We start from the raw sequence: 12,722 nt of genomic DNA, 5'->3' as shown, positions 1-12,722 counted from the left end.
ATGACTGAAGCTACTTAGCATGCAAATCACTTACAAAGCTAAATACAACCTCAACTGTATCAACTATGTAGGCCCTTTCAGCCTGGACATTTGTATACTTTCCCATCCCTAATCCAGCTGGTCTTAACAGGTATTTTTATTTTTCCTATGCTGGGTTCTCTGGTTATTTTTACTTTACCATCAGTTTATTACATCTGTTTTGGCCATAAGTTGTCTCCATGTATAAAATGTGGTCAGTTATGAAGAAAATTAAACGTGAGAAAGAGTGGCAAGAAAACAATTACAATAGTACTGCTGTGCTGTGCTAAGTCACTTCAGTCTGGCTCTTTGCGACGCTATGGACTATAGTTTACCAGGCTCCTCTGTCCATGGGATTCTCCAGGCAAGAATACTGGAATGGGTTTTCTTCCAGGGGATCTTCCCAAACCAGGGTTCAAACCCACGCCTCTTACATCTCCTGCACTGGGAGGTGGGTCCTTTAGCGCCACCTCAATAGTACTGCGAGACATATGCACTGACTGCTTTCACAGCTTGAATGAAACCCCTAAGGAAGGCAGCGAGGGTCACAGAAAACATCCTAAAAGAGCTCATACCTGAACTGAACACCAAAAGATAGACTAAGTGTTACTTAAAAAGATATGAGGGTGAGGAAATAATCTAGGCAAGAAATAAAAGCACAGAGATAAGAGAGAGCTGAGTATATTCAGGGAACTGCAAGTGCTTTGCTTTTGCCAGAACACGGGGTATTTTGGTGAGCATTGAGACATGGCACAGAGGAGGAACTTTGGAGACCATGCTAGGGCTTTGAACTCTGGCCTAAAAAGCATGATTAGAAATATTATGGAGAAGGCAATGGCACCCCACTCAAGTACTCTTGCCTGGAAAATCCCATGGACGGAGGAGCCTGGTAGGCTGCAGTCCATGGGGTCGCTAAGAGTCGGACAGGACTGAGCTTTTCACTTTTCACTTTCATGCACTGGAGAAGGAAATGGCAAGCCACTCCAGTGTTCTTGCCTGGAGAATCCCAGGGACTGGGGAGCCTGGTGGGCTGCCATCTCTGGGGTCACACAGAGTTGGACACGACTGAAGCTACTTAGCAGCAGCAGCAGCAGAAATATAACAGTAAGGAATTGACTGTAGTAATCCAGGGAAGAAAGATGACCTTTACAAGCTCACGTCCTGTCAGTTTCCAGACACATCAGACATCTTTAATTAGTAAAATAATCCCTTAAACTAATTAGAAAAGAATACAAATTCTACCCTCACCCTCTCCCCAACAACATTAACCTTTACAACATCACTTGGAAACGTGGGATCATTAACCAATAGGTATGAGAGAAACATGTCAATGTTCTTTGGACAAAAATGGAAGAATCCTCACTCCCAGATTCCCCTTCTCCTTTGCATTTGATATTATCTGGACTTACAAGCAGTGATAATAAGAAAAACTAAGGAACTCTGACAGCTATTCATCTCACTCAGGACAGACAAGAAGCCGTTATGATTTTATGTCTCCAATCGTTCCGATCACAGTTTCTAAAACAGAAATAAAACTCTTCAGTGTCTCTGTCCTTGCCTCGCTTTGTTTCACTGAGATCTGCATTTGCAAATTCGCAGGCTCCAGCAGCAGTTCTGTTAGGAACAGACAGCCAGTGTCGTCCTGAGCACTGAGGTAGGCTTTCCATGGCTGAGTCCCAGCCCGGCTCATCGCGATGGTCTGGATGTTCACGACTTGCAGCGCCATCTGCAGGGTGTCAGGATGGACTGCTCCCTGCCACGGGAACACCTGCTGATGAGCAACTTTGAGGCTCAGCCAAGTTTTCTCAAAACACTCAGCAGTAAGCTGGTGATTGGGGATGAGCATAAGGGCTCCGGAATCAGGGAGTTCCTGAACCCTCTCCTTGTTCTCTTCGGGAATCAGGGGTCCTACAAGAGTCAGAAAGCTTATTTAAGAGATGCTCTCAGTCTGCTGAAACTACATTTTTAAATCTAGATTTCCAAAAGTACACAATGTGATTTTTATCTTTGGAGAAATGGCTTAAATAACCAATGGCAAATTTTCTTGTTCACAAAGACAAAATTCAAGCAACAATCTGAAGTTTAGCTGGGTTACTTTACTCTCTACTATAAAGATTTTTCACAACAAGATAGAAAATAAGAATGATTTTTACCTGATGTGGGAAAGGCTGCAGTGTTAGGAAGCTCTGGGCCATGATGTTCTACTCCCTGGCATTTAGATAGGGTTGCCCAGCGGGCTTTGCCGTATACTGGCACCAGAGTGTTGAAGTCCAAGGCCCAGCTGTTCACAGGTCTTTCTGCCTGATCCTCCAAAAGTCTGAGGGAAGGGTCAGATTTAGGGCTACACAGGATCTGCTTTGCTTCACTGATGCCAGCTAAGAGGAGGCGATAATAGAAGAGACCTCGATCTCGTACTGCCATGTCCTTTTCTTCCTCTGAGGTAAGATAACAGATTGAGTTAATTAAAAACAAAAACATTCTTTCTATCCCTGTGCCCACCAGAATAGGAGGGAGGAAACCCTAGAAAATGTTGACATTTTCTCCTTGGGTCCCAGACACGGCTCATCGAACAATGAAAGCTGTGAGAACCTCTACGACCGACCATGAAAGTGTTAGTCGTTCAGCTGTGTCTGACTCTTGGTGATCACATGGACTGTAGTCCACGAGGCTCCTCTGTCCATGGGATTCTCCAGGCAAGAATACTGGAGTGAGTTGCCATTCCCTTCTCTGGGGGATCTTTCCAACCCAGGGATCAATCCCGGGTCTCCTGCATTGCAGGCAGGTTCTTTATCATCTGAGCCACCAGGAGGTATACACAGCTGGCCACAGCAAGTACCATTCCCTCTGAAGAGCCTACCTATGCAGTAGTGTAACAAGCGGCCTAGCATGTCCTGGCATTCAGCCGGGCGAGAGAAGAAGAGGCGCAGCACAGCTGTGAGCAGCTCCATTTTGACAGCTGGGAACGTCTCTGACTTCACATTCTCTATGAAGTCTTCCAACACATAAGGAGCATTGGGGATTCTCTTCCCATGGACACCGAGTAACCAGATAAGTGCCTGCTTCCCCTAGGGAATTAGGGAGTAAGAACAGATGCTTAACATTTGGCTGTCCAAAACCCAGGCGAGAGCAGACGGCAGACAGCAGCAGGTTTTGCTTTTCCCTTAGAGTTAGCAGAAAAAGTATATTTTATTTGCTTCAACTTGCATTTATTGATCTACCCCCTACTAAACTCTCTACAACAAACAGGAATGAAATTATACCACAAAAAAGGAGACTTATGACTCTCACGCCTATGTTGTTTAAGCAGTAAAGATTCCTCAGTTTTGGGGCTTTGGCCCCAGTTTGGGGTTTCATGCTTCAGTGGAAGTTACTGGAAGATTTCCCTAAGTTACTCCATTAAAGTGGTGATTAACCTAGAGTGCACATCAGAATCGCCTGCAAGGCTCCTTGAAACTATGTGTCCAGGGTTCCCACTTCTGAATATCTGAGTAGATCTGGGACGAAGCCTAAACATATGTAGAAAGTCCACAAATGACTCTGCTTTTCATGCCAGCTGAAAACCCTATGGTCTAAATCTCTCGTTCAAAATAATGAATATGTTACATGAGAATAATGGTATCAAAATATTTGTAAGGAAACCATAGTTAAATCCTAATGTTTTCATAATTTATATCCCGCCTACACCCAAAACAGAATCTGAGGTGGCAATCGATTCTAAGAATTCCCACTTCAGACACTGGATAGAAAGAATAATTAGATTCCATTTCACAGCAGGTCCCAAGCACTTCCCCTTTATCCGGAAGTAAAGGAGAATCGTAGTCTACCTCACTGTCTTGAATGTTCTCCTCACAGCCGGGCAGGGCCTGACACACAGCTTCCGTACACTGAGGACACAACCATGCCAGGTCTCGGAAAGTCTGCACCACCACTGCAGCACAGCTCAGAACACAAGAGCACAGGGTTAGAGCCTCCGTGTGGGAAGGAATCTTAAGAAAAGTCACACAGTCAGGCTGCGGGAATGTCTGCAAAATGGGTGTTGAAGGGGGTGGTCAGTGATCACCTGAGAAATGTCTGGCATGGGCAACAATTTCTTAAATGAATGTTGCTCTTCTCTGATTGCCATGAGGATACAAGAATTAATGTATGTAAAGGCACTTGGTAAACTGGAAAGCCATATACAAATGTGGGGAAGTGCTGCTGTTGAATGATGCTCTGAAGTATAAATGGAGACACTTGGGCTGGGGCTATGGTGAAGCGAGCAAGGTGCCGGGTTGTAAAACACAAGAGGACACACAGAGGTAGCCCCTGCATGAACCTGAGACTGAGTGACTCTCTATATACATTACATATACACATATATATATATTCTCTTCTCGTAAGGCTTTTTGTTTTAGCTGTGCTGGGTCTTCGTTGCTGTGCAGGCTTTTTTCTAGTTGTGGTAAGTGGGGGCTACTCTCCCGTTGCTGTGCATGGGCTTCTCATTGCTGTGGCTTTTCTTGTCGCAGGGCATAGGCTCTAGGCGCACGGGCTTCAGTAGCTGTGACGCGCTGGCTTAGCTGCCCCGCTGCATGTGGAATCTCCTCACACCAGGGACTAAACCCGTGTCCCCTGCATTGGCAGGTGAGTTCTTAAACACTAGGCCGCCAGGGAAGGCCTCCGTTCTGGCTCATCACAGGACGCTGCATACAGACCCCTGTGCTGTACAGCAGGACCTTGTTGTTTATCCATGGTCTATATAATAGTGAGCTCCTCTTTAAATGTCTGTATCCTTGGCACCTTGTTTGCGTCATTCTAGTCCCAGGCCTGGCAGCCACTGCTTACAGTTGCTGTTGTAAAGCAAAAAGAGGGACAAAGGTGGGGAAATGACAAGCAAGGTCATCCTGCTGCTGCTGCTAAGTCACTTCAGTCGTGTCCGACTCTGTGCGACCCCATAGACGGCAGCCCATTAGGCTCCTCTGTCCCTGGGATTCTCCAGGCAAGAACACTGGAGTGGGTTGCCATTTCCTTCTCCAAGCATGAAAGTGAAAAGTGAAAGTAAAGTCGCTCAGTCATGCCCGACCCTTAGCGACCCCATGGACTGCAGCCTACCAGGCTCCTCCATCCATGGGATTTTCCAGGCAAGAGTACTGGAGTGCGTTGCCATTGCCTTCTCCGAAGGTCATCCTAGCACCCTTCATTAGCTATACAACAGCCTTGAAGACTCACGGCAACCTGAAGACTCCCTGCCCTGTTAGGTCTATATGCTCCTCTGATGGCAACAGATGATGACATAAAGAAAAACTTAAATCTCTCATATTCAGCAACAAACATGTTCTGAGAAACCATCACAGGCCAGGAAATTGGTTCCCCTCCGAAACACACAAAAAAATCCTAGAATGGTAGCTATTACCCGTGGTAATGTGCTCTTGTCGAAGCCCCAGCAACTCTGTTAGAATCTGCATACACTGATCTGTGTAGGTCCTGGCGATGCCACCTACAGAGGAAGGAAAGCAGAAAAAGTGTTAAATCAAATATTACCACCTCATTCTAAAACAATTTCCTATCAACCAAAAACAAAGAGCACAGGAAACACCTAAAAAAAATATCACACCTTGCTTGATGAAATAAGAGTTTAAGAGAACTTAGGTAAAAATGAATTCCCCATTGAACAAGGTTGAAAACTTTCAGGGTATTTATGTGGCAGCCAGTTTGTTGCAGCCCACGTACACAGGAGTATTCCTGCTGGGACACTTGACCGCAGCCTCCGGATGGCAGGATTTCTACTTCCCTCTTTGTTTCCTTTTCTCTGCCCCTAAAAATAGCCATACTTTATTCTACATAGGAGAGTTCCTTCTCCTCCTTCCCTTGAAGTCCTCCGAAACTGAGCTCCCCAGCTACTTTCATGCTGTGGCTCACTCTAGCTCTTTAAATTCCCGACACGGTAGTGTGAAAAGGTCTGTAGGCCTTAGGTTTTACTCCATGTTGGTCTACTCAGCATAATACGGAGTAGCCCAGAGTAGAAGCTCAATAAATGATTGTTGAATTGACACAGGACTTTGAGTCAGGAAAGCTGGGTTTCAGTCCCAGTTCAGGAACTATATAAACTTTGGGCAATTTAAGAACCTCTTTGTGCCCGAGTTGCTTCATCTTGAAAACCAAGTTAATAACCACTTGTCCACTTTTCTTGACTATCTCACAAGACTGTGGGAAGATGATACACAGAAACACATTTTCGGTAAGGTACAACAAAAGGCAATATAAATTGTGTTGGACTTCCCGGATGGTCCAACAGTGGATGGGAATCTGCCTGCCGATGCAGGGGGACACGGGTTCGATCCCCGTTCCAGGAAGATCCCACTTGCCGTGGGGCAGCTAAGCCCAGGAGCCTCAACTACCCAGCCAGCGCACCAGAGCCCAAGAGCTACAGCTAGGGAAGTCGGTGCACCTAGAGTCCATGCTCCACAAAAAGAGAAGCCACACAATGAGAAGCCCGTGTACCACGACAAAGAGTAGTCCCCGCTCTCCTCAACTAGAGAAAGCCTCAGAACAGCAGCTAAGACCCAGTGCAACCCAAAATAAATAAATGTTTTTTAAAATCAGTGAATTAATCATGTGATAGTTTGAATCACCTGTAGTCTGTATCCTAGAAAGACATGGCAACACTGGTGTTGACCAAAAGAGCCTTCCTCCTCCACTTATTCGTAGTCACTGACCCAAGTTTTTGGTGCTAGATACTTTCCCTTGAAGCAAGACTCATTCCCTTTTGCTCGCTGTGGTTCCCCAGCTCTCTAGCTGTTTGGTGTAGGCTCTCACGAAGGAAAAGCAGCAGACACCTACCAATGGCGAGGATGGCGGCCTGCGCGAAGTCGGCAGACACGTCGGTGCAGTACCCTCGAAGCTCCTCCAGCACCTGCTGCACATTCTCATCGTTCACCAGCTCACACAGCACCTCCACCTTCTGGAGCTTGATGTAGTGCGGCTCCGAATAGGAGCAGAAAAACTTCTTGTAGTGGCTGCTGAAGTGACCTGGCAAGCTGTGCAGGATCTGGCGCACATGGCAGAGGGCAGCAAAGCAGAGCTCTCGGCTCTCTGAAGAACAGGCAGCCAGCAGAGGGCCCTTGACTTGCATGAGCACATCGGTCTGCACGTGGGGGAATTTTTTGGCCAAGATCAGAAAGAGTTTGGTGGCTCCCATCACCACGCCTGGGCTGCTGCTCTTGAGAAAACTGTCCAACAGATTGAGAATGTCAAACAGCTCCTCCTCACTTCGGGGTTGGTAGCGGAGCAGAAAGTTCAAGACTTCAGCCTGGCCCCACTGGTCCAGTTTTGACATTCTATCCAAAAAAGAAAACAAATGGGCTATGTTAGCAACAAAATTAGGACCACCTCCATGCGACTGCTCTGTCACTAGTCATCTGCTCATCACAATAAGGGGGGAATTCTTAAAAATAGGTTGTACCATAATCAAATTATTCTTTTTACATATTACTTAAAGTTTATACAAAGTCTTTAAATAACAAGATGAGTTCACAGTACAAATGCATACTCATCTAGGGCCAAAGACATGATTGCTATACCCTAGACCCAGACTCTCTATACTGTAAGATAGTATGTGTGAATGGCTTAGTTTGGGGGACATAATGACTGCAGGGACAGAACCTATCCCCGAAGGATCTTTCTGCCATCTCTCTATATTATCAAAAGAAACTAAGACCAAAAAACACAAAACTTACAATGAAACATGAGGTGGTTAATGGTTACAGTTAACTTTTTTTTACTGCTCTACAGAAATTGTTCAAGAACCTCTCCTTCATTCAATACATCAACAAGATCCCACTATGATGCAGAGATGCAGATCTGATCATGATAAAAAGAGAACAGAGGCATCCAAACCGATTTAAGAGATGGTGGGCGATGGGCTTATTGATCACAACACCTCCTTCCTGTTTCAGAATTTCCTCTAGAGACCTCAGGCAGTTCACAACCACAATTGGATCCTGGTCGCGCAGCAAACTATATAATTCATTTACCAGGGCACCATCTACAAAAGAACAAAGATTTCATATAAACAGAAGCTTCAGAGTCATGGGGATAGAGCCAGAATAATAGTTCCAGGCAGACAAAACTGAACTTCTCTGCTATTACACAAAAGTAACAAAGGCAGTAACAACATACAAGGCTAAAAATTGCCATGTCCAGACTATCCTAAGTAGTTGATGCGAAGAATTTCACCTGAACCCCAAAGAAAGGACTTCTTTAATCTCAGAAAATACCAAGCCTTGCATCCTACTTAAAAGAGACACCTAGGGTGGAAGGGAAGTTCAAGAGGGAGAGGATATATGTATATTTCTGGATGATTCATGTTGTTCTATGGCAGAAACCAACACAACATGTAAAGCAATTATCCTCCAAATAAAAATAAATTTAAGAAATAAAATGAAATTTTAAAAAAGGGACATCCAGTAGAACCACATTATTATTTTCTACCAAAACGACATAATGTTTTACAAAGTCATATAATGGAAGCACAAATAAATACTGAGGATGATAGATTACATTGAAACTTACCCACTTCAGAGTCTCCATGAAGATTATGCATCTTGGCACAGCCAAGGACTGCTACCCTCCTGACATATGAAGCCTTATCCCGCAGACCATTGAGGATTGGCTGTTGGATATATTCCTGCACACCAGGCATCCTAAGCAACACATTCTGGAGTCAGCCAGATCCTAAAGTACTAGTGTTGACATAATTTAGCCCCTATTCACTTAACAGAGGGTTTAGTAGATGTTTGAATATGCATTGGTCAGACTCTTCTCAACAAACTCAAGAAAGCTGCTGCCAAACTTAAAAAGCATCACTTGACTTTTCATGTGGAATAATGCTGCAAAGGCAAGTTAAAATACACACACATTTAGAAATCTTTAACCATCTCACTGAGAGTAAGGTAGAAAAAATCCCTTAATAAAATCATCTATGTAGTTTTTTAAACCAAAGTAATGGCTGACAACCTGAGTTCCGGTTACAACCATGTTTTCCCCAGTATTAAGAAGCTCAAATAAATTGTCATCATTAAAAATCTGCCTGTGACCACATGAACTCTTCAGCCACTGGGATGCAGGAAGGGAAGAGTGTGCTCACCTGAGGCTACACATGCTCCGTAATGCCAGCCCTCGTACCATTGGGTTGGGGTCCGAACAGTCTTTGCACAGTGTATTGATGGCCAGGAGAGCCAGATCTGGTTTCAGAGGAGCGTAGGTACACATGTAGAGATAAACTAACTTCTTCTGAACAATATCTACAGTGGCACTAGCTTTCACCATTTCCATGAAAACACCAGACATGTCCACCCCTTGAGTCATGTGCCTGAAACCAACACACAGCAGGGAAAAGTAAAATTTATAATCCCCAACCCCCCACCACCAACCTACAGAAAGCCTTTTACTTATACATGTCCTGGATAGCTAACTAGGTTGTGACCTTTTAGAGGGAAGCAACCAGGTCTGCCTTTTCTATCATATCACATAAAAACTTAACACGGCCTGCAATAAACGTTCTTCTATTCATTCAACAAACACTTACAGAATTCCTAGTACTGATACATTGCAATGGCATTCAGCTTTTACATTCCAGGGATGTGTTCTGGGGACATAATCTGAGGAAGGCATGTTCTCGGATCTGAAGGAACTCAAATCTACCAAGCAGGCAGACAAGGACACCTCTAATTACAGAATGACTGATAAGTATTACAACAGAAATAACAGATAAGGTGCAGTGGGTATCTAACACTGCCAAGAAGTAATACTTGAGCCAAATTAGCAGGAGCTCCAGACAAGTGTAGTAGATAGGTAATGACACACACTGTGGACATGAGCAAGAATGGTATATTCTTTTGACAGTCTGAAGGTAGTTAACAGGGTGTTCCTTGGATGTTATGGTAAGAAATTTGGACTTTATTCTATAGGAATTTGAGGGGATGTCTGTTCAAAATGCAGATTCCTGGGTTCCATCTCACCTACTGAAATCAGAATTACTGGATTGAATGAAATCTTTACATTTTCTTAAAAAGCATTAAAATTTTAAAAAGCATTCTTAAAAACTTCTGTGCATGCTAAAGTTTGTGATACAAAGTTTGCTACAGGCAAGAGATATATTGTCAAATTCATATATTGGAAAATCATTCTAACTGAAATGGGAGCAAGATGACCTAATACTCTGCTGTTGTTTTAGTCACTCAAGATGACCTGATACTTTGTTGTAGTTTAGTTGCTAAGACACATCCGACTCTTTTTGCAACCCCATGGACTGTGGCCTGCCAGGCTCCTCTGTCCATGGGATTTCCCAGGAAAGGATCCTGGAGTCGGTTGCCATTCCCTTCTCCAGGGGATCTTCCTGACCCAGGTATGGAACTGGAGTCTCTTGCGTTGGCAGTGGATTCTTTACCACTGAGTCAGCAGGGAAGCCCTGACCTACTCTTAAACTACTGCAATTCCTTTTTATAAAGAAACCAGAACAGCAGTGCCAATTTTTAAAAAAGAGGATGGATATTTAGAACCATAAATCCATACCACCTGACTTCAGCAGTGAAGATCAGGTGTCATCAAGACTGACTCCCACACTTGGTCAGCTGGGTGGTGACATTTATCAACACAATACAAGCTGAAGAGCAGGTCTGGGAAGCTGGAGGGAAGAATGCAGGTGCTATTTTGCGTGTCTTTGAAGACATCTCCAGGCAGAAATGCCAAGCAAGCAATAGGATGTGTGAGTCTGAGGATAAAAAAGGACGTCTGTACTAGATATAGATCAGCAGTACAAGTTCAAGATATGGATGAAACCACCCAGCTGAGTAAAAGAAGAAAAATATGCCCCGCAAGGGAGACTTAGATGTCATTCCAGAGCAGCAGAAAGGCCAAACCGTACAACTGCCATGTATGAAAGTTCATTAACTCTTTCTGCGCAGCCATGGGGAGAGAGGCCTGCTGGGGATGGCAATGGGGGATAGGGCTTTAGGTGATACCTAATCACTCGCTGGATGACACTCCGATAGCGCAGCCTATCAGCCTGAATGTGAGGATTACACAGAGCCTTCTTCAGCTCCTTCACCACGTCCTCGGAGCCAAGATACGGCATCTTCTCCAACAGTCACGGGGCAGTTTCCACAGATCCCTAGGGAATTCGGGCTCCTTCTAGCCCTGATGTGGGGACCTGGGTAAAGGAAATGTCAGTCAGTGAAGGGACAACAGGCGCGATCTCTGCCCCAGCCTTGTCTTCCCCAAGGCCCGCAACCAGGACCTAGCATACTCAACTTCAACCCTCTCGCTTCCGGGAGAGGCCCACCCGAGGCTCTGCGATTCTATCCCGGGACCTGCAGGCTGGTTCGCCCCGCCCACAGAGCTCTCCCCAACCTCTAGGTCCTCGGCTTGATTTCCAGCCCGGCAGCCAACTGTCCGTGAACCCCTCCCTCTCCAGTTCCAGCCTTTCTTGCGCCTCCACGCGGTTGCCGTCACCTTGAGGCCCAATCAAGCTCTCTGCGGAAGTCCCGCCTCCTCTAGAGGGACCGCGTAGAGCAGCTGCCAATCACCCTCTCCCAGTGAGCGCCGAGAGCAGCCTGGATCCCGACCTTTGGGTGCCCTTCCCCCAACCTCTCACCTCCCGGCGCTGCCGCGCGGCTCCCTCTGGTGGAGCTGCTGCGGGCAATCGGAAGTTGGCTACTTCGGCCTGTCTCCGCCCAGCAGCGCGCGCTTTGAGTGCCCGGCTTCAGTCCCTGGTCCTGCGCGTTCGGGGGAGTGGCGCTTGGTTGGGCGCCTTCTGCGGTTTGAGATTCCACCCAAACTCCTACCAGCAAGGTCACTTCCTTCTTTCTGCCCAATCTGGCCATTCATTCCCTCACTGGGCTGGCTTTTCCTTACGGTCTCTAGCCCTGTTCATGCCCGAGCATGTTTTTTTTCAGGGCGGCATAGTAGGAGCCTCACACAGGAACTCTGTTCCCATGAAGAACCCACTGGTGACTCGAACCCCGCCACCATGAACGGGGTCTTGATCCCTCATACGCCCATCGCTGTGGATTTTTGGAGCCTGCGCCGGGCTGGCTCCGCCCGACTCTTCTTCTTGACCCACATGCACTCAGACCACACGGTGGGTCTGACTAGCACCTGGACCCGGCCCCTCTACTGCTCCCCAATCACGGCTTACCTCTTGCACCGTCACCTACAGGTATGGGGGGCTGGAGTCGGCCTCTGGGTGGGGCCTTCCGATCTGTCAGTCTTGGAGTCATAGAGTTGTGGCCAGGAGAACTGATTTTTACAAAAGCGACAGTTTTGGGGAACCCAGAAATGCATATATTAAACCCAGAACAAGAGTGGTTTCCAACTGGCTGGCTTGGGATGTTTCAGCGATAAAACTGGGGAGGACTTCTAGGCCTTTCAAGGAAACTGTTCCTACTTCTTCACGTAAGCTAGGCCAGTGTTTTCCAAACTTGGCTCCTAAGAATTCATCTAATGTTCTGAGGAAATAGATTGTCCAGTGCCTCCCTCCTCCCGCATTTGAATCAGTAGACACAGCTGGTGCAGGTCCTGGAAATCTGGCTGGAATTTTTTTCACAGGTACCCCCTAAGGGCTTCCCTGGTGGCTCAGACGGTAAAGAATCCGCCTGCAATTCGGGAGACCTGGGTCCGATCCCGGGGTCGGGAAAATCCCGTGGAGAAGGGCGTGGTAACACCCTCCA

The 12,722-nt window shown here is 46.2% G+C and overlaps 2 protein-coding genes across 7 annotated transcripts in view; one reads left to right on the top strand and one right to left on the bottom strand.

The window, feature by feature from the left end:
- Positions 1-434: 434 nt before the first annotated feature.
- AP4B1 (adaptor-related protein complex 4, beta 1 subunit) lies at positions 435-11,689 on the bottom strand. Of its 6 annotated transcripts, none has more exons than XM_010830777.1 (11): positions 11,648-11,689; positions 11,016-11,203; positions 9,140-9,364; positions 8,566-8,696; positions 7,891-8,038; positions 6,835-7,331; positions 5,408-5,491; positions 3,843-3,946; positions 2,876-3,083; positions 2,172-2,453; positions 435-1,926 (listed from the first exon to the last, which is right to left on the bottom strand). In XM_010830777.1, the coding sequence occupies exons 2-11, from the start codon at positions 11,126-11,128 to the stop codon at positions 1,499-1,501; spliced, it is 2,220 nt and encodes a 739-aa protein (XP_010829079.1). In that variant the 5' UTR covers positions 11,129-11,203; positions 11,648-11,689; the 3' UTR covers positions 435-1,498. The 6 variants fall into 6 exon arrangements, with proteins under 6 accessions (XP_010829079.1, XP_010829078.1, XP_010829076.1 ...); XM_010830776.1 differs by lacking the exon at positions 11,648-11,689 and adding an exon at positions 11,506-11,560; XM_010830774.1 differs by lacking the exon at positions 11,648-11,689 and adding an exon at positions 11,291-11,499.
- A 40-nt stretch (positions 11,690-11,729) lies between these two features.
- DCLRE1B (DNA cross-link repair 1B) overlaps positions 11,730-12,722 on the top strand; it is a 7,847-nt gene continuing 6,854 nt past the window's right edge. Inside the window, exon 1 of the mRNA XM_010830778.1 lies at positions 11,730-12,211. Within this exon, the coding sequence (XP_010829080.1) occupies positions 12,023-12,211 (189 nt within the window). The 5' untranslated portion in view covers positions 11,730-12,022. The remainder of the gene's footprint in view (positions 12,212-12,722) is intronic.

This window comes from Bison bison, unplaced genomic scaffold (assembly GCF_000754665.1).
Source record: "Bison bison bison isolate TAMUID 2011002044 unplaced genomic scaffold, Bison_UMD1.0 scf7180017864519, whole genome shotgun sequence".
In the NCBI taxonomy this organism is placed as follows: Eukaryota; Metazoa; Chordata; class Mammalia; order Artiodactyla; family Bovidae; genus Bison; species Bison bison.
The sequence above is the reverse complement of the archived record's forward strand: the minus strand, read 5'-3'. Positions and strand labels throughout refer to the sequence as shown.

What these genes read in the sequence shown, in the direction of transcription:
- AP4B1 (XM_010830777.1), bottom strand. Translation starts at nt 11,128, where the DNA reads ATGCCGTATCTTGGCTCCGAGGACGTGGTGAAGGAGCTGAAGAAGGCT. An exon ending in AGAACATTCAAGACAGTGAG is followed by an intron (nt 3,084 to 3,842) that starts GTAGACTACGAT and finishes CTAATTCCCTAG; the next exon opens with GGGAAGCAGGCACTTATCTG. An exon ending in TGCAGCCTTTCCCACATCAG is followed by an intron (nt 1,927 to 2,171) that starts GTAAAAATCATT and finishes TGACTCTTGTAG; the next exon opens with GACCCCTGATTCCCGAAGAG.